Source organism: Notolabrus celidotus, chromosome 20 (assembly GCF_009762535.1).
Source record: "Notolabrus celidotus isolate fNotCel1 chromosome 20, fNotCel1.pri, whole genome shotgun sequence".
Taxonomy (NCBI): domain Eukaryota; kingdom Metazoa; phylum Chordata; class Actinopteri; order Labriformes; family Labridae; genus Notolabrus; species Notolabrus celidotus.
Window position 1 is genome coordinate 24,468,920 of NC_048291.1, and position 21,986 is coordinate 24,490,905.

General features: G+C 40.4%; 1 protein-coding gene and 1 long non-coding RNA gene across 4 annotated transcripts in view; both read left to right on the top strand.

Annotated features, from left to right (window-relative positions):
* Positions 1-4,292: 4,292 nt before the first annotated feature.
* Positions 4,293-8,329, top strand: LOC117832477. Of its 3 annotated transcripts, none has more exons than XR_004635191.1 (3): positions 4,293-4,356; positions 7,105-7,564; positions 8,039-8,329. It is a non-coding gene; the product is annotated as an uncharacterized LOC117832477 (long non-coding RNA). The 3 variants fall into 3 exon arrangements; XR_004635192.1 differs by adding an exon at positions 5,922-6,036 and having other exon boundaries at positions 4,316-4,356; positions 7,105-8,329; XR_004635190.1 differs by having other exon boundaries at positions 7,105-8,329.
* Positions 8,330-9,432: 1,103 nt separating this feature from the next.
* Positions 9,433-21,986, top strand: part of mpp3a (membrane protein, palmitoylated 3a (MAGUK p55 subfamily member 3)) — a 31,851-nt gene continuing 19,297 nt past the window's right edge. The window contains exons 1-4 of the mRNA XM_034712168.1: positions 9,433-9,583; positions 10,224-10,746; positions 21,639-21,706; positions 21,825-21,943. Of these exons, the coding sequence (XP_034568059.1) occupies positions 21,670-21,706; positions 21,825-21,943 (156 nt within the window). The 5' untranslated portion in view covers positions 9,433-9,583; positions 10,224-10,746; positions 21,639-21,669. The remainder of the gene's footprint in view (positions 9,584-10,223; positions 10,747-21,638; positions 21,707-21,824; positions 21,944-21,986) is intronic.

Genomic DNA, 21,986 nt, shown 5'->3' on the forward strand with positions numbered 1-21,986 from the left:
TCTTGCTACATATTGTGCTTTTATTAGGTCAGAATGAAAAATCAAAATATATGAAATGTTTACAAAACTGGTGAAACAAGCACTTTTAATGGTTTACTTCACACAAACATGAGTGGTTTGTTTTGGACCCCAAACAGCAAAGAAAAAAATATATGTACCATAGCAAATAGTTGTATGCAACCACATGTACAGTCATGGCCAAAAGTTTTGAGAATGACACAACTATTAATTTTCACAAAGTCTGCTGTTTCAGTTTTTATAATGGCAATTTGCATATACTCCAGAATGTTATGAGGAGTGACTAGCTCAACTGCAATTAATTGCAAAGTCCCTCTTTGCCTTGAAAATGAACTTTATCACCAAAAACACATTTCCACTACATTTCAGCCCTGCCACAAAAGGACCAGCTAACATCATTTCAATGACACACAGGTGTCACACACATTAACACAGGTGTGGGTGTTGATGAGGACAAGGCTGGCGATCAATCTGTCATGATTGAGTGACTGGACACTTTAAAAGGAAGATGGTGCATGACACCATTGTTCCTCATCTGTTAGGCATGGTTACCTGCAAGGAAACACGTGCAGCCATCATTGCATTGCACAAAAAGGGCCTGACAGGGAAGTTTATAACAGCGAGTAAGATTGCACCTCAGTCAACCGTCTATCGAATTATCAATAACTTCAAGGAGAGAGGTTCAATTGTTGCCAAACAGAATCCAGGGCGCCCAAGAAAGTCCAGCAAGCGCCAGGACCGTCTCCTGAAGGTGTTACAGCTGCGGGATCGGGCCACCACCAGTGCAGAGCTTGCTCAGGAATGGCAGCAGGCAGGTGTGAGTCCATCCGACGCACAGTGAGGCGAAGACTTTTGGAGGAAGGCCTGGTGTCAAGGAGGGCAGCAAAGAAGCCACTTCTCTCCAGTAAAAACATCAGGGACAGACTTATATTCTGCAGAAGGTACAGGGATTGGACTGCTGAGGACTGGGGTAAAGTCATTTTCTCTGATGAATCCCCTTTCCGATTGTTTGGGGCATCTGGAGGAAGGCTTGTTCGGAGAAGACGAGGTGAGCGCTACCATCAGTCCTGTCTCTTGCCAACAGTGAAGCATCCTGAGACCATTCATGTGTGGGGTTGCTTTTCAGTCAAGGGAGTGGGCTCTCTCACAATCTTGCCTAAAAACACAGCCATGAATAAAGAATGGTACCAGAACGTCCTCCGAGAGCAACTTCTCCCAACCATCCAAGGGCAGTTTGGTGATGAAGAATGCCTTTTCCAGCATGATGGAGCACCTTGCCATAAAGCAAAAGTCATAACAAAATGGCTCAGGGAACAAAACATTAAGATTTTGGGCCCTTGGCCAGGAAACTCCCCAGATCTTAATCCCATTGAGAACTTGTGGTCAATCCTCAAGAGGCGGGTGGACAATCAAAAACCCACAAATTCTGACAAACTCCAAGCATTCATTATGCAAGAATGGACTGCCATCAGTCAGGATTTGGTCCAGAAGTTGATTGACAGCATGCCAGGGAGAATTGCAGAGGTCTTGAAAAGAAGGGTCAACACTGCAAATATTGACTTATTGCATGAATTCTGTGTAATTCTCAATAAAAGCTTTTGATACTTATGAAATGCTTCTAATTGTATTTCATTATACCATAGAAACATCTGACAAAAACCCTGAAGCAGCAGACTTTGTGAAAATGTAATATTTGTGTCATTCTCAAAACTTTTGGCCATGACTGTACTGGTATACAGGATAAAATTAGATAAAATTGGTCAACAAAGGTTTAAAAAAGGTAAAAAAGGGGCAGAAAGTATATCAATTGGAATTTTCTTGTGACATAATTGTGTCTTTATGCATCATTTCTGTAATTTTCCAAAGTATAATACGACCTTGGCTGTTCTCCAGTAGAATATGTTGACAAATCTGCACATGCCGAGTTCAACATTCAATTTTCAGAATTGCTTTTGCAAACATCACTCTCATTTAAATGTCATGATTTATACATATTGCTGCAGCTCATTATGCAGAGGGCTTGTGGGTCTACATGAACAGCCTCATGAATCACGGTGTTAATATGATTATTCTTGAGTAGGGTTGGTGTTGGCTGTGCATTATTTACCCCAAAACATTGTACCTCCCTGGCTGTGTGCAGCACTTCATCACCATAAGTGACAAAATATTTAAAGGCTTTACGTTGGTGTGTGGGTAAACTTGGCCGGTGGTTGCGTTGCTGTGGCATTACAGTCCAGGAGTCCTCACAGCCTCTTAAAATCTGGGATTTGGTTTGTTGGGAGGCTAAATCTGGCTTTGCTGGGCTTTAATCTTGGGCACTGGGTCACTGGAACACACTGTGATTGGCACACGGGGTACAAATCAGATGCACATGTGGTGTGTTGATTTCTATTTGCATGTGTTTACCGTGTAGCATCCTGATCCTCTCGTTTAATGTCAATGCCAGCTGCAGGGATGAATTTTAACACTCATGTGTGTCTTAGCTGAATCATACAACACACACTCACAGATCTTTACATTGATGTATTGAGGAAATCTGGCTAAAGCTGCAGTAGCTGTGAAAAGGGCTGCATCAATCACACAGGTTTAGCTTATAACAGCAGTTTCCTTTAAGTTAGCACTGATGTTATTCACCTGCACATGAAAAATGTAGATGTGTTATTATTTGAAATGATATATACTCACATATAACCCATAAAAATGTTTAATAATTAATAATTCAGATGAAGAATATTTCTTCTGGATCTTTCATGAAAAGTCTTTGAACACCTCGACTCAGTCATTCAGTGGCTGCACGTGTTAGTGATTAAGTAGCTTGATAACCTTTGAGTCGTTTTACTCTGCAGAGGTTTGAAGTGAACTTTTTATTAAGCTCTATGGCTTTGGTAAAATATTGCTTATACGTCTTCTCATAAGAAGATAAGAGCATAATCTGAAGGCTCTTATCTTTTTCAGATACAGGCAAATATAGTCCCAGGATTTCTGGAATTTCTCAGTGGTTAATTCCAACCCTTAACCCAATAGAGACAGGCCTTTAAAATAGAGATGCATAAATTTGAGTGAATAATACTGTACAGTTGATTTTCTGCCTTCCCTGTGATGAAGTTCTCTTTCGTTTTCAGCCAAGGCTCTGTCTCTAATCTGTGCAGGAATGTATTTTGTACCCATTACCACTCTTCCAGCTCTTGGCTCTGCTGCAGCACATCCCATCAGCCCACCGGCTCAGCTGACCTGATCGATAGACCACTTAGCGGCTGTGAGCTACACATCCCACCAGTCATTTGACCTGCTGAAGCTGTGGGAATGGCTATGCAATCCAATAAGCATCGAGCCACTGAGACAAGAGAGCCGGGCCCCCAGCTCGAGGAACTTCCTCCTCTTCGGAGAGGCAGGTACTGTTAATCTGGAGATCAGGCCTGTTTCTATACGATCACGAAGACAGTTAAGATGAGCTACTGACTCTGTGACTGCTGAATTTAAAATGAAAAAGCATGCATCTTCCATCTCCTTTAAAATATCCACAAATATTGGTGTCATCATTAGAATAACATGTTTTACTGGGACACCACAAACTAAGATCAGACAGACTGCAGGGGTCAGGAGTGAAGAGTAGAGCAGCAGATGGAGATGAGTTTGGACTTTTCAAACACTGAAGGTTACAATCCACAACAACCAACAAAACAATCTCATAAATTATCACCAGAAGGCCCACAAAGGAAGCCAAAGCCACCTGCTTCACTCTTTTACTGCTGCTGCTCATTCCCATTCCCCTCCTCAGCTTCCTCCTCCTCCTCCTCCTCCTCCTCTCCTCTGTCTTGATGAAGTCATGCAGACAGCAGTAATTCACTTTCACTAATGCCTCCCTGCAGCAGCCAGTAGAGAAACATAAAATTATGAAACACTTACAAGAAACCTGATAGATCTCAACTAAAACCTGCCAAAAATAAAATCAAAAAAACTCCACAGGCCTCGTTGACTTAGCGCCTCCTTCATGGAGCGACCACATGAGGTGGAGGGTAACTGTCATGCTTTGATCTGTCTCTTTTCCTTTAGTGGTTTTTGGTTATTCTGGTCCCTGTTCAAGTGGATTTCACTTGTTGATTTCACTTGTGGTCTCCTTTTTTGTGTACTCTATGTTTTGTCTTGTGCTTCTTGTTGTAGAATCTCCCATGTGTGTTAAGTTTTACTTCCTGGGTTTTCCCTCCTCTTGATTGTCTTCACCTGTGCCTTGTTGGTCTCACCTGTGTCTCATTACTCGTTACCCAGTGTGTGTATATAGTCTCTGTGTTTGTGATGAGTGTCCTGAGATTCCTGTGTTCCCAGTGGTTTTTGTTCAAAGTAAGTTTTTGTTTTATTTCAATTTTAGTTTATTAAATACTTTTTATTTTATTAAAATCTGAACTTTGGTCCTCCACCTCGTTACTCTGAACTGTGACAGTAACGCCATTAAAACTGAGCTCACTGATCATCTTTATATGCTTCAGCAACTTAACATACTCATCATTCAAATTAATATTTTCACTATAAAAGCAGAAGGACTAAGTGATACTGAAATAACAATATAATTGTGTCATAATTATTTATATATTTTCATATTTCATAGCTCAAGACTGGTGATAGTTTAAACTCAACACCGGACAGGAAAAACAACATGTTACACCGTCTTTGGTTGAAGCATGTTTCATGGAGTCTTCATTGACTGTCTTTTTTTTTTTTTTTTTAATCTTTTTCAAGGATTCAAGGTTTTTTATTGTCATACCAACCAACACAAGCTGTTGCATGATACAGAACGAAATTTTGTTTCTCAGGTCCCGTATAAAGCCACAAAGAACACACAATTAAAGGAAGACAGCATTAATAAATATAAAAATAAAAATATAAATACAAATATAAATACTGTGCATGGACTGATTGAGTTCAGATTTAGATTTTTACCCCAAAATTGTCCACTAGTTACACCCCTCCATACACTTTCTCTTTGCCCTTTCTTTAAAGCCCACTGTGTCAGACTGGAACATATTCATAGAGAAAGTAAAAATGTAATAACAGTAACAATAACAGAAAGCACATAACTTATAACCTCTGTAATAATATGGTGCCAAAAAAACACAACAGACCAAATAATAACAATATGACATGATGTTTTTATGTATGTGTGTCTTCTTAGTAGTTCTTGTGTCTTTGAAACTTTTTTGATTTCTCATTGTTGTTGTTTTGTAAAATTTTAAAAATTCTGTCTTTTTTTGTTTTCGTCTCTTTTTGGATGTCTTTGTTCTTCTCTTTTTGTATTAGGTTTGTCTTTTGCTCTGTAATGTGTGTTTTTGTAGCTGTTTCTCCATCTCTTTGTTGTTGTTTTTTGTTCCTTTCACGATTTTTGTGTCTCTTTGCAATCGCTTATGAAAACCTTTTTGATTTTGTAGTTACAATTCTCGTCTTTTTTGGATCACTTTATTGTTTTTGTTTGTCTTTATGGTTGGTAATGTGGCTCTTTGTAGTTGTTTCATCTCTGGTTGTTATTGGCCTGGTAGTGATTTCTTTCATTTTTTGTATCTTGGATATTTGTGGTTGTTTGTGTTTCAATGTGTTTCTTTTTATGTCTCTTTGGAGTGCCTTTTACTTTTCACTTTTACCTCTTTTACTTCTTGAGATTCTTTTCACCTCTTTCAGTTTAACAACTCTTTGTTTGGTTGGTTTTGCAATAACAAATATTAACAAACACATCACACAGCTGTCAAAGGTCAACACCTGATCACCTTCACATAAGGTAAACAGGAAGATACTGTCATCCAAATGACATCAGAAACCAATGAAACCATTCCAGAAATATGGTCTCAAAGTGGTTCTGTAACTGAATTGGCTTCAACCTGATTTGTTATCCTCCATCTCCCTTGTCATTATCTCAGAGGGTGGAGAGGAGAGAGCAGCCAGAGGCCTTGGAGGAGCCTGAGTGCCAGCAGATAATGCAGCAAGGCCAGACAGACGGTCATATTGTTGGTTCTTGCAGGCAGAGAGAGAATGGTGAGAAAGTTGTGGCGCCAGGCCGACGTTAGACTAAAAGGACATTAGGCTTCCTACTTCCAGACAAAGAGCAGCGATCTGATGAAAGGGAGAACAGTAAATATGATTGCAGTTAAAACGCAGACAGGTGATACCTTCCTCTTCCTTGGCTAATCCCTCCTTCACATACAGGATGAGCTAACCCCAAGAAATGTAAATGGAGGATTCTGCTGGAGAAAATTAGCCGAAGGACCTTAAAAATGAAATGTCTTTTAATATTGTGCCTGCATTTATTTGTCGCTCTTACTTTTAGTTCCTTAAATTTAATTTCCAAGATAAAGATATATCCTTCCTCCACTTGTCAACTACAGGCCCTCAGACTTTAATCACCTGTCCCAGTTGCCTTGCTCACCTGTAAACCATTCTCACAAGCTTCCACATCTTCACAGATTGGTTGCTGCCTGCTTCGTTGTCTGCATTAGGCTCCTTTTCCCTTTACTGTCTTGACTTCATGCACTTTGAGAATACAGGGTGATTCTCATTAGTTATTATTATCCCTGTAGTACAGCACTGTAGCAAGATACCTCCTTCAATGCAGCTTAATTATGAAGCAAATTGAAATGCAGAGAACACAAGAGAGGTCGCGCAGGGATTTTGGTCTTGTAAGATGTGAGGTTGCTGATGCATAAATTGACTGGGATGTTGTTGTTTTTAAGTCCTAATACACTAAAGTGTCTAAAAACACCTGCATCTTTGACCCACCAATTCAGTTTTGTTTTGGCATCTTTTTTTCCTTGTACATTTTGTCCACAGACTAAAGTGCTTCATGCTTTATTTAAAGAGCAGAGAGTTCAGTTTTTACATGAGGACTTGCACACAGAGTCTCAAGCATTGCAGATGGATGATTCATCGCATTTCCCCGGTGTTTAAAGTGTTTTCTGTTATAAGTTTTGTCCATTTTTTGAACAAACATGTTTTTCCACAGACTGATGCAAACATTAAAAAAACAAGTGCCCTGAAAGGAAATGTTTTTTGCTGCACGAATTCACTGCTTTTTATTCAATTTTTGCTTTGTCATTGTGCTTACAGCCAGAACAAGGGAGGAAGATGCAAGATGGACAAAAACAAAGTCAATCTGGCAGACGTCTTTCACCATAGGCTATGTCTGGAATCGTCTGCACCTTTAGCAGTGAGGAAATACTTCATCATATTGTGAAACAAATATTATGTCATCTGCACCCAGCAGAGAGTAACAGCCCAAAGAATGTTTCCCATGATGTGATATTCAGTCTCTCCATGTGGTGCCTATGGAGCTAACCAAACACAGATCCTGCCAGCGTGGGGTCAGAAGACCGCCCGGACCTCCTGCCCCCCACCATTATGGACAACAGACCTCTCGTGCTCCCCAGAGGATGAAGCCAGCAGATGTCTCTGAATCATTTTGGCCAAAGACCCAGAACGAACGCTGGTGTAATTAATGAGGATGTTTGGAATTTGAATCTGGGCTTTGTCCAGCCGACACACAGGGAGCGTCATTGTTTGGGAACAGGTCAGAACTCCAACCCTTTCTAGATGTGTCCTGTTATGAGTTTATTTTGAAAGCATCAATACATTTGCAAGTAAAGTCCAGATGTTGCCTGAAGAACCACAGATACATGAGAAGATGATGAATTAATAATACATAAAATAAGTTAAATTACAGGAGAGAAAACAATATAAATGTTTTCTAACAATGTCTGTATGCAGCTCTGTGTGCACTGCTTTATGTAAGCAGGGTCTAGCCAGTCCAGACACTACAGAGAGAAGGGGCACCTAGGGACAAAGACAGGCTGGAAACACCCTCAATTATCATGAGAAGTAAAGGCTGGGGTGAAGGGGTGTGTGTGTGTGTGTGAGAGGGGGGTCAACCCATCATTAAGATGCTGTGTGTCCACTGCATGAGCTACATGCATGCAGACAAAGAGCCAGCAGCCCCGCTGGAGTTGGAGTTGGACTGCCATAACCTCTGCTTCGTTTCTGCCAGGCTCAGGAAGGAGGGGGAGGGGAACACTCCATCAGAGGCAGCCTATCAGATCCAATTAGACACCACAACATTACAGAGTGGAACCAAGCCAAAGTGAAAGGGGAGAAGATGTGGCTGTCGCTTGGGAACCGTCTTTTCATGCCTCTATTATCGTCACAGTTGAGTTAAAGAGCTGACACTTTTTTGGTAAAAGGTGAATTTCTGCACATCTCTTAAAAAACAACTAATCAGAAGGGATGTTTTAAACTTTAGAATTATAAAAAATCTGCAAAATGAAGACTTTGAACCCTTCTTGATAGTTGCTGCTTTATTCAATAACGCCAAAAAAACAGTAAACCAAAGGTTTCCTGTTCATATTGTTTTTGCAAAAACTTTAAAATAATCATTCTGTCATTTGTAGTTAGCATTTTATTAAAGCAACATTACTGCCCAATGGTAGCCAGGAATAGCTCCAGCCCCCTGTGACCCTGAAATGAATAACAGTGAACACTGTATCAGAAGAGTCTGCAGGTAAACAATGTCAAATTTGCCATTTGTGGCTAACATTAGCAGAGCTAGCACCACCATCTCTCGATCATCCTTGTAGGCTAGGTCCAAATACCTTTGCTGGTTATTCATTGCTCTGGTTGTGTGCCAATTAAAGCAGACACAGCCTACATCTAACTTTATCTCCCTTTTCTAGATGAAAATACTGAAAAACAAGCTGCCGTGTGTCATCTGTGCTTGTTTACACCCAGGTAGTATCATTATCATCATCCCTAATGTTAGCAGCTAAATTCAGATAACACTTGTTTTACTTGCTAACTAACTAGCTAACTTTCTTCTTCATTGTCACTGACTTCATCGTTTGTTAAAGCTGTTGGAACAGTTTCTGCTGAAATATGGAAAGCTAATCAGTTAGCTTAGAGATGCTAATGCCAATTTAAATACTAAGAGAAAGGAAGAAACTCTGAAGTGACCCCATTTGTTCATCACACATGGTTCCATTACTCCTACAAAGCCTTGATGAGAATGTCATATTCCATCAAATTTAGTTGCAAGCTGATCAGGTGCACCTAGCTTAGCATAATACAGTCTAATGTAGGGTTGCCAACTGTCCCGTATTAGCCGGGACATCCCGTATATTGGGCTAAATTGGTTCGTTTCATACGGGACCTCACTTGTCCCGTATATTGACTATTAACTCTTGTAAATACAGCAGACTGCACTCTACAGATCCTACATCAGATAAAACGGCAGTGGTAGATCATGTTCCAATCACACCGCCTGTCATCCAATCACAGACCCCCTCACGCGCATCAGTTGTATACAGCGCAAATGCGCCAAGTCCTGCAAAAAAAGTGTGGAGAGGATTTTCTCTCTGATGGCCATTAAATGGTCAGACTCAAGAAACAGATGCCGCACAGAGCTGATCAAAAATGAACTTCAAATATCTGTAAACTGTGACTTGTCATGTCAGGACTTCTCTCTGGCTGTGCAAAAGGACGAAAGACAGCTTGAGTCAATCGACAGCTGCAAAAAGTATCCATGGAAAAAGTACATTTGGTGAGTCATACTCCTCTTTTGCATAAAATTTTTCTATTGCCTGTTTTTTGATGTAAAGAGTCAAATTTTTTGTGTTTTTTTAAGTTTATTCATATGAGGTTACATAATGATACAGTAAGGATTAAAGGGAATATACACATTTCACCATTCCAGTTGAATCAGAATATTAATATACGTTGAATTCACACATCATGCTCACACCACTATGGCACCGTGCACCTGTCCCTTATTTAGTAGTGAGAAAGTTGGCAACACTAGTTTGATGTGACATAAATACAATAAATAATCTCTTGATGAAGGTTGTTAATGTTGTTAAAGTGTTTTCTTCAAAGATTTAATCCTTTTGAAGAAGATTTATGTGATACTGTTGAACCATTCTTCACATATGTGATATGTAGCCTAGTTAATCCTCAATAATTAAACCCAATACATATCCAGTACGGTCCCATATTTGAATACACCCTTCTTTCAATTCAATTCAAACATACAATGCAAAAAATAACCTTTATAAAGGAGGGATTGGTGGGCAGCTGTAATAGTTTCAGCTAAATGCAGTTTTTTTAAATTCTGTGTACAGTTTATTCTTCTTTGTCTTCTATTTCTTCTTACATAATGATTGTCTCATATTCTCTCGTTTTAGGACATAAAGCCAGAAGAAGACTTTGATCTTAGAATAACTCAGAACTACTGTAAGTAGTGTCATATATCCCTTTAGGTTTCCAATAGATTGCACAAGACTTGCATTGCAGTAAAACAGATGCATAGCTCTGTGACTTGAATTTAAAGATAACATGAGATGCTCAAACTAGGGCAAAATAAAAACCTCAGTATTCCTGTAGCATTCTTCCACCACTGATGCTGAGCCCAGAGAGAGAGAGAGAGAGAGAGAGAGAGAGAGAGAAAGCACCAGAGATGGAGAGGGAAGTGGAGGGTGGTTAGGGGAGGGGCTGTGAGAGGCAGAGAGAGAGAGAGAAAAGGGAAGAAGAGGCGGACACTCGGCGGCAGCAGGTTTGTGAGAGCAGCAGCCCAGAGGAGGAGGAGGAAGAAAGACGAAGGAGGAGGAGGAAGAGGGAGGAATCAGAGCGAGAGAAACCGTGTGGCTGCAGTCAGGAGGGACACAAACACAGAGCGAGAGGAAGAGGAGGAGAAACGGAGAAGAGAAGGTGAGAAAACGCATCATTCTCCCCACATTTCAGCCTCTTTAAGCCCTAAATTGAGGTATCAGGATGCTCTGCTTTCCAGTGTATGTGTGTTTTCTTATTCTGCCCCCGCCTGCCAGCTGCCAGCTCGCTGTATGAAGAGAGAGTGGAGCATCCTAGCACTGCAGAGTGATGCAGAGAGATGGAGGAGGGAGAGAGAAGAAGAAGGAGGGTGGGAGGGGAGGGATGGGGGGCCAGCGTTATGCTGTACAGACATGAGGAAGTAAGAATAGAGAGAGGCAGAGGAGAAGAAACAGAAGAGGAAAAACATCTGCCTGTGTTTTGTTGTGTGGCAGTGACAGCATTTGTGTGGTGCTGTGTGTGTGTGTGTGTATATGCTTGTGTGTGTGTAGCATCTCAGTGACAGTGTGTTGGAGTGTCTCAGCTGTCACCCTCAGTAGTTTCCCTCCATGTTGGACATGATAGAAGTTTCTGTTTGACCACACCCTCTAGATTACACGATGGGCTCTTTGTGGTCCTGTTTGTGTGGAGGGTGTGAGTCTGGGAAATGTGTGTGTGCGTGTGAAAGGCACATTGGATGCTAGCCAAACATGCTTAGCGTTGCCTCCCATTACTGTCACTGGGCACTGGATTAGCTGGTGTGTGTGTGTGTGTGTGTGAGCGCTGTTCATTCTCAGGGAGCCGAGCCAAGATGCTCGATCATGTTCTGACCAAGATGTTGTCAGCCTCAGCTGTGAGTGTGAGGACACTTGCGTAGATAAACCATCCACCAGAGTGTGTTTATTTACCTGTGTTGTGTCAGTACATACACTACACATGATGCTGTCGTACAACAAGCCTGCAGTGCTCGACACTCAACCAGCCATCTGCTTTTTGCGTTGCTCCATGCCTCACATTTCTGACAGAGAAGTGGAACTCTCCACCATATTTGTGGAATCACACAGCTCCGAATGATTCTGTTTCTCTGCTCCAGCCTGTTTACAACAGCTTTCCCCAGCATTTGTTGTTTTATAATCTCCCAGCCAAGGCGTTTTCACAGCATCGTGGACAATACATTTTCATTCACAGCTGTTATGTTTGATGATCTCTTTACCCTCACATGCAACACCATATCTGCTCCAGATGGCAAACATATTTGGAAATATAGAGGACGAGCTCACACACACACACACACAATCAGGACGCCAGGAAAATGACACCATCAGGGATTTTGGCATACATGAACCAAAAACATGTAAGAGATCATGAACAGAGAGCAGGTTGTTATCGCTGATTGGGACCACAGCCGGTCTAGTCTCACTCTGAAGGGGGATCCTCCACTCTAACCACCTGCTCATGATACATTATCATAATTATTACACAGCTGAAAACAAATACTGATTACTAGATGATTTAATTGATTTAAAAACAATAATTTGTCTTCTGTTTAAAACAGTCTGTGACACTCGCAGTGTGAGCTGTAGCCTTCCTGAAATGAGCTAACTGAGATGTTGCAGTGAAACAAGGTGAACAGGACCAGACCTGGTGTGTCTGTGACATTTTCTTTTCCCTTTCCACTTCTTAAACATCTTAAACATCATCATATCCAATACCCTGTTCTGTTTACCTCATCAGTAGATTAGCCAGAGCGTAATCATCACCCTGCCCTCATCACATTTTACTTATTGTAACCATCATCCCTGATCCTGTGTATAAATGCAGAACCTGTAAGTGCTGGACTGGATTTTGGTATTGGAAGTGGTCTGATTTTTGTTTGTAGTCAGAGCAGAATCGTCCACACAGGTAATTGGAAACAGTCCACAAAAGAGGCCGCCATGTGATGACGCTTCGGCTGAGATCACTACCCTCAAACAGACAACTGCGTGAAAGTGCAACTAACAATCTTCTCTGAGACCTTCTGTCTAAAGATGATTCTTTGACTATACTCAAAAGCAGTGGTGAACAGTAACAAAGTAAATGTACTTGAGTTCTGTACTTAAGTACATTTTTTGAGTTTCTGTAATTTACTTAAGTCTTATTTTTGGGGGGAGCTTATCACTTTTACTCCACTACATTTGAAAGACAAATATCACACTTTTGACTCCACTACATTTCTATCAATGCTCTAGTTACTCACTACCTCTGCTTTGAAGTCAGCTGATGAAATTTCTTTTCTGAAATCAGATCCCAAAGGCTGTAAACTGTTGGTGTCCTTGTGTTTGGTTTGTCTCAGTGGTGTAGCCGTACCTCGGTTGAGTGTAGATCAAATGCAGAGCAAACATTACTCTGATCAGTCTATTCATTTAGTCGTGGTGATGATGGCTATGACTGAGAAGGATGATGATTCTCTACCTGAGCACCACGGCCATATTTTAAACCGTGTTGGAGGTTTTGAAATAAAGAATGATACGTATTGTTGTAAATCTTGGATCACAGCCTACAAAACATCAGCATCTAACCTGAGAAAGCATGTGGAGGTCTGTAGCTAACACACTGGTTTAATTCCAGATGAACATTTGAAACTTGTCTGTGCTTGTAGTAACTTAGTTTATATTTTATGGTAGACTTTTTAGATATGAAATTATGTTCTCTAGATAAACATAATGTAGCACAATGTTCACCCATGCATTCCTGACTGCACTCATGCTTAGTAAAAATACATTGAGATATTTTAAAAACTACTTTGAATACTTCAATATTTTTAAAAGCAAGTACTCCAGGACTTTAACTCAAGTCATAATTTGACGGAACAACATTCACTTGTATTGGAGTAATGTTTGACCGGGAGGATCTATACTTTGACTTTAGTAATGAAGCTTGGTACTTTGTCCACCACTGCTCAAAAACAATGCATGGAAAAGAAAGTCTGTACTGGAATTTCTTTGTCAATAACCAGCAGTTTTACTGGAAAACCAGTAAAATTGTTTGGCCCATCCAAATGGCCAAACTGTGGTCAGACACTGTAGCTGATGACTTTGTGACCTCTAAAAGAAAAGAAGTAATTTGAAACCTGACCATGGTTCAACCAAAATATGTCTATTGTGTCCAATCCTAACTAAACCTCATAAGAGCTGTTGTTTTACTGATAAAGGGGTACAACCAGAAAAAACCTTGGTGGTAAAATTTAAATTGCTCACGTTCAAAAAAAGGAAAGAATGCATGATTGATTTATCTTCAGGGCAAAAAGGCTTTAATAACCCTGCTCAGTTCCAGCATGCCGTTCCTCTGTAGTATCTTAACTCATGCATCCCAGCTCTTTCTGCATGAGGCATCAAAATGACTCTTAGACCTGGTGGCACTCTGTGAGTGTGATGATCCCTGTGAGGACCAATCACTGCCTTGCAAAACCTGCTGACGTAACAACACCTCCAGGGCTGGTTTTCTAAAAGCTTGGCAAAGAGAAAGGTAATGTGAAAAAGGAGGGAAACAGAGGGGAGGAAAAAAAGAGAGGTTTTGAAGTTGTTTGTGGAGGTATGGTAGGATGTCTGAGTTTGTTGCTCCATGCTCGTGTGATGGAGTTCTGTGAGCATTAACAAACACATCTGTTTATGAATGAGCATCTTAAGAGTGGATGAGCAGCACTTGGTGTCACATTTAGTGTTATTTTGGTTAGCAGGTCTTTAATTTAACACAGGATTATGTCTTAATGCAGGAACTGCTCCCTAGCAGCAGCTGATCTGTCTGCGTTTTAGATAAATGTGTCTGGATGAATGTTATGTGACGGAGGCTGTTATGTGATCAGCTGACTTCTGACCTCACTGGAGCTCCAGCATGTTTGTGTGATCTGCAGCTAAGCTCTTAACTAGATTTGAGCTGAAATATCATATTTGCCGGGATGAAATGCACAAAGTGTGATGTCTGAGTCTATTTCTGGATCAGTGACGTGTGCTGATGTGATGTTCATACCGTAGTACTGTTTGCAGTGAGGTTCTAAAGTGCTAAGCTGCTGCTTTCTGCTGGCACACAATTGAACTTGGACTTTCTTCTGCAGGTTTTCTCACAGCTGTAGAAGCAGGCGTCATGAGCTGATAAGAGTACTGATAAGAGTACTGATAATGTGGATCAGTAAACTCTCCTCTTATTATATAGATGGCTGCTCTGACTGGGTTGCTAGCTTGTCTGCATCAGCTTTTTAGACCCCAGTCCAAATTTGATCTTTTACTATCTGTCTATATTTGCCTGGATAAAGGAGCTGCACACCATTTTTGTTGTTGTCTACAAAAATAACTAAAGTAAACAAAGAACTACAAGACGTTTTCATCTTATTCCATTAAACTAGCATCGTAAATCTCACATATCATTTTGTTTTACATGCTCTGCTGTATGAGACCCACAAAACTGATGTGCTTGCAACACTGCACGCTTAAACTTGAAAGTGGCTTAATAAATCTGTGTGCAGTGAGGCTCAGCAATGACATGGGACAAACATCAGAGCTACAAATGTCTGTTGTTAAGCTTGCAGCAGTCACATTATGATTTAAATCAACCTGCATGTAAGGCAGTATCTGACATGTAGAGCCAAGGCTCTCTTGAGGGTATTCATCCTTCATTTTAAAGTCCAGAGTTCGTTGCTTTGGCACTGCAGCCTTTCCTCCATTGCTTTTGTGATTGCACCATGTACGGTTACATGTTTAGTTTTAAGATGTGGTATCTAAATGTACAATCTTCTATGCCAACAAATTTTAATGTAACCCCATAGTGCAATCAGCTTTTTAGAGGGAACTAGCTCTTCTCTGCTGTTGCTGTGAGCAGAATCTGACAACTGGCCTGTGTGAGCTCTTCACTGGAACATTAAAATCTGTTGCATTCATTTAGCTAATGCTTCAAAATGATCAATTAGTGCATCAATCACTGGGATACTACTGGAGCCTTGCATTTGATTTACTGTTTTTCTGTGATAATGAGTCATTTTGCTGTAGTGTAAGTGAGATCTCAGCTTATTTATAGTTTTATATCAAGATAATGATGCTGTTTTTCTGAACATAGAGTGCATGTCAGGTGTTTTCTCAAGATCTCAACTTATTTTTCGGGTTATCTGGACATCACAGAGTAAATAAAATGTATTGATGCATATCTGCATCAATGGGGCGGCAGTAGCTCAGTCCAGAGGGGCTTGGCTTGGCAACTGGAGGGTTGCCGGTTCAAGTGGACTGGTGGCTGGAGAGGTGCTGGTTTACTTGCCGAGGTGCCCTTGAGCAAGGCACTGAACCCCCAACTGCTCGGGCTGCGCTGGTTGATGGCAGCATCCTCACTCTGACATCTCTCCCTAAGTGCATGTCCACTGCATGTTTGTGCATAAAATTGTATGTGTATACACCAAACTTCTGCCACCCAATCATTGGCTAAATTCAAGCTGGTTCATCTGGTGGTGACTGTGGTGTTGATATTCAGTGGGATGAGTTGTTTCATTTACTGCGAACAGGAAACAGTTGCTGATGTAGCTTCATCTTCATGTCAGTATTCACCCACTGATGAACGTTTCATCAGAGTCAGTTTGCATATTATCTGTACTTTGAAGTGTGCACATGATCTATGATGACCAATAGCAAACCAACCACTCTAAGGGTGTTAAATATGCTAGTAGCAGCTAATGATGCCTCTGGAAGCTGGCCTCAAACTGAGCAGTGTAGCAGAAGTCTGGTAGGCGTATGTCTTTGTCACTTCTAACTTGTAGTCTTCAGCTCCAACCAGCATTTATCAGCCTTTGCTCTGCTCCCTCCGGAGCCACAAAAGGCTTTGTACAGCTTTTTTAACATATGCAGTATAACTCCCAAGACATGTCAGGGACTTTGATGTGAGAAACGGTCTCTTTCTGCTCTAAAAATAACTTCATTTCAGGAGAAGTAGATTAATCAGCATATTCCCTCATAAAGCTTTGGAGATTTTTTGGAGTTACTCTATCTTTGGAGAGCTTTGGCACATAAATTATTGTTTAATGTATTTTATTTCAACTGTTTTGACAGTGTTGAGTCTTATTTTTGAACAAAGTGTCCAAAATAAAGGAGAATAACAGTCCTTTTGCTTTCCTGGACCACCACAGAGCTTATTCTTATAAAGCTAAATGTCATAATCATAGCTTTATAAAAATGATCACACTCTGCATGTATCCCTTTTTTTCCACCTGAGCCTAATCCCCCATGGTGCCACTTAGAGGAGCTTCCACCACACATCACTTTGATGACCTCACCTAATTGACATTAAACATCAGTTTGCAGGTTAGATAGCTAATTAGCTGCTTAGCTGCAGTTCATAACAGCCTTTAATTGACCTGCAAATGTCACTGTGGTACAGTTATATGCCAGCGTGCTCCTTATTCTTCTATGCTACTAAAACACTGACTTTTAAAGAGTTTTTCATGCGGTTTACAGACTCAAAGTACAGAACGAAGCATTAAATCAAGGAGGCTTTGTATTGATGATCATGATTTTTTACTTTTTGTCTTTAAGTGAAATATATTGAGAGGTTAGAGAGAAGAATCAATTCTGATCCGACACACTGGAGAAAGAAGAGGCCGCCTCTTGTGTTGATTCTCCAGACAGAACAAAGAAAGAAGTGCTTCCTTGCTTCTCCTACTTCCCTCCTCTTCATCCTCCCCTCATCCTTCTCTCTCTCTGTCTTTGTCATATCCGTATTGTTCATTATTATTCATGAGCTCATTGCTCTGTCTGTTTGTCTCTGTCTGTGTCTCTGCCGAGGTCAATCACATTCTGAGTATGCACCATCAAAGTGCAAGGACACCTTTTAAAAAATGCCTTAAGAGGAGTGAAAAATAATTGCAAAATGCCACTGCAGAGACATCAAAGTCAAGTGGCTGATGCACTCTTGGTTTTCTCATAAATAAGTGACTTTAATAAAGTAAATATTGCAGCTAACACACTGTCCTTATGTGTGTAGACATTCCTGCACTGTTAACATAATTCCCCTTTCATTCTGCATGTCCATAAAACAGTTGGACACTTAAGAGCTCAGCATAGAGTGGTCATGTAACAGTCGTGATTGCATGGCTTTGTTAGATACTTGATTGTGATTGGTCAGTTGGAAGTTATTGGTTGGCTATTTGTACAATAAAGACATGCTGCCTGTTCATAATGTGTATAATAGATTCACGTGGTTGGTGTTGTATTAAAGGACTAGAGCGCCAGAAACATTCATACTTTGTTACTACATGCATGTCGAAGTACATGTATATCAAATGCAGTATTATAAAAGTACCAGGATGGACTTTTGGACCAGAGTGCATGCAATATTTTTATGATCTGCATTCAAATTTGAGCTGGGAATTGTAAAGGATGCAGAAGCAAATGAAAATTCAGAACTTACTACTATTTACTGTAAACACTGTCAAGCAAACAAACACATACAATGAATAAAGCATGCTTTACAGCCTCTTGATCAGCTCTATAAGGCATTTGAACATGCTCATATAATAAAAGTAAGCATGTTTATGTCACATGGTATTATTTTACCATGACCACCCAGCTAATTTAGTGTATTAGCATGCTAACTGTTGCTAATCATGACAAGATGTTATTCATTTTGCAGGCAGTCATTAACTCATCAATCACACTAAGACCTTATTCATAAAGCGCTTTTTGTACAATGACATTGTAACACAAAGTGCTGTATATAAAAATAGAATAAAGAAAAGAAAGATATATATGTAAAAATAAAATAAAAAGAACCCCCTATCCTTATCCCAACCCAAGCCCCAAATCCAAACCTACCCCACAATCCTAAGGTTAAGAACACAATATATGCAACAATAATAATAACAATGAAAATAAAATAAATAAATGAATAATAAATAACAAGTTGCTGAACAAACTGAGGAAACTCTCTCATGATATCTTAATGAGGAAACACTGGAGGTAAAATAAGATGTTAAAACTCAACACAGGAAATTAAACTCACCAAAATAAAATACATTTTAAAGTAATAATAAAACACTAAAATAATAAACCATTAAAAGAAAATAAGATGCTATGATTAAAATAAATAAATAAATGAATAAATAAATAGATAAATAAAGTAAGGTGAAATAAAACTGTTATAAGAATAAAACTCATTTAAAAGCTACTAAGCAAACTAAGCTACAGTTTTGACTAGGAGAGGTTTGGGGATCACTTCAGTATCAGTTCATCCAGTTGTTGCAGGAACTCCTCAAATCAAACTCTGCAACTGAGGACAAGGACAACCAGCAGTTTCAACCAACCACACATAGCACCCTCTGGAACACGTGAATGTAATTGCACAGCAGTCTCTCTGCAAGGTAATAAAACAGAATTAGATGCATCACCGAGGCAGGCCTCAATAAGGTGTTAGACACAGTGACATGAACAGCCCTGCACTGAATACAGTGCCAATAAAGCTTATGTTTGCTTACACATATGAAGCAGAAACGCCTAACACTGTGAGGCGGGTTGAGCAAATGTTTGTCTGCTTCTTTTTTTCTATAACTGTCAGATTAGTCAGTGTGGCAGTAGATAACAAAGGAGGTAAATACAGGCTTGTTTTTCATTAGACACATCTTTGTTTGTTCCATATCTTCTGCTCCTCTCCGTCCTCTAAACGTTGATGTTTGACCTGACTGTATCATGACCATTCATCATTTTAGCCTCATGTTTATTGCTTTTGTAGCATTTCCCTCTCTTCTGTATCAGACCATTGTGCGATACGATGCGATCTGGTGGTTTTATGTTATTGACTTGTGTTTCCACAGGGAGGATGCATGGAGGGTATTGAGTGAAGTGACAGAGATATTGATCGGTGGGGGCTGCACTAATCCAGCTGTCTATGCAGCATTTTAGAAGACTGTGACTGTGAATCATTTGTACAGATTTCTGCGTCTCATATGAAGATAAAAAGTAGCAGAAAGTATCAACATGTCTGCTGGTCTGATCGATTGTCCAGTTCCTTTGAACACATGTCTGCTGAACTGATGATGTCCCCATGATGCTCAGCTGTGCTATAATGTTGATGTGTGGACATATTAGGAAGTGTTAGCATGGAAACTTGCTTTGCAGAGACACTGGCTCTGGAGGTATTCTGCCATTGAATGTATGACGCCTCTAGATTTTAAAAGTGGAGCCAATGCAAAAGTTAGTCAATCCTGCATCTTTTGCAATGGAGCCCTTTTGTTTCACACCAGATGTGAAAATAATCATTCAGCTCTTCTGCTATGCTACCAGGAAACATTTCCTGATTAGCTCATGGCGTCATTTGCAATCTTCTTTAATGGAGTGTGATGATAACTTTGTTACTTTTGATCCCATTTAAAGTGAAAGCGACAATCAATCTTGTGATTTTGGAAGTTTGCAACCTGTGGTGGACACGTTGTCATTACTGCAACATATCAAGGGTATAGATGTTACAGTGCATGTCAGTGCTTTCATCCAGGTATGGTTGCTTCTGGTTCCAACAAGAGATAACATTAGCCAAAATGACGCTAGGTTTTGCAGCAGGATTCCTGTTGGTGTCCACCTCTTGTACACAGTCTATATGGTCAGTGTGTAAGATCTTGTACAGGGCAGTGCTCTCATCACTATCACTGCTCCCTCTGTCTCTTATTCTCCTCTATCCCTCTTTCTAGACCCAACTCGGTCAAGGCAGATGTCTGTCTAACATGAGTCTGGTTCTGCTCGAGGTTTCTGCCTGTTAAAAGGAAGTTTTTCCTCGCCGCTGCAACTTGCTAAATACTGTGAGGTGCAATGCTCATGGTGGATTAAGGTGGTGTAAGAGTCTTATCCTGTCTTGGTGTTGGGTCTCTGTTTATAATTTGACATAGAGTGGTCTAGACCTGCTCTGTTTGTAAAAGCCTCTTGAGATAACATTTGTTGTGATTTGGCGCTATACAAATAAAGATTGATTGATTGATAATATCATACAAGGATGTATACACATAACTGTTGATTTGGAAAAAACATCTAATGCATCCCATAGCACACTGTTTATAGTAAACATGTCAGTCAATCGGGAAGCTTGTGCACAATTATCAACATCATACCTGCTTTGTATTGACAATTAGCAATGTCATGATGATGTTAGCATGCTGATCCTCATCTTTAACTTAACTTTGTGTTTTAGTAATCTCACAGTACTGCTAACATCACCTTAGACACTAATGTTCTTAATTTGGATCTCTTTGTCCTGTCATGACACAAAATACTTCCACTAGTGTTGAACTGCTGAACAAGAGAACCCAGAAATCTTTGGAAACACTAAAAATCTTTCAATCTATTTGCTCTTTTTTAGTTCAAAATTAAACTAATACATTAGAAATTTGCTGAAATGTATCTTTACATTTTTTATTTCACTCAAACACAGAGAGTGTATAGATCAAAGTTTATTGGGTAGAACAGGTAAGACAAATGTTAGATTTCATACAGTATAGTTGCAGGGAGGATGATGTTCATGCTGCAGATTAACGATCCATCAGGAACATAAAAATCCTCCCTCACTCAGAGCGGTATGAGACAGTGCCTTAGTCATTACGCACAGGTTTATACCCCGTTATCTCCCTCTCCTGCTCTCTTACACAGCAACACACAGCTCGGTGGGCGTGGTGAGAGTCGGTGTGATTAATACGACCAGCAGTGAATGCTTATCTTACAACTACATCTCCATAAAGCCAGCAGGCGTACGCAGACTCAGCTACACTCTCACAGATGAGGCAACTGCTCTGTAAAATAAGAAATGCAGTCTGGATTTACAGAATGAAGCTTACAGAGAGATGATCTATCACCGTGATTACTGCACATGGGTGTCAGGATGCCTTTACATCAGTGGCATGCACTCACACAAACACAAAAACACTATAACCATTTCTTTTTTTGGAACTGGACATCTTTTCTACCTCTATTCAGAAAGCAACAGCCAGTGTGTGAATGGAATTGCTGATTAAATTCCTCTCCTTCCAGGTTTCCTCCAACCCCCTCACCTGACTGACCCATGAAAGAAGCCATGCCAGTCCTCACAGCAGGCGCAGGTGAGATGACTTTACACAGAAGCTCATCACATACTGTCCATATGCAGCCTGTAGCTCGCTGTGCTCCATCTGTTCGTGTTAAATTCAAACGATAAGTTTTCTTCTACCTCCTGTTCAGGCCTGCACGAGACGCTGGCCCTGCTGACCTCTCAGCTGCGGCCCGATGCCAATCACAAAGAGGACATGGTCTTCCTCAAAGACGTGTTCAGTGAGAGGAGTCTGGGGTACCTCATGAAGGTGAGGTTGTTACTGCAGAGTCTGACATCATTAGGCAAGGCAA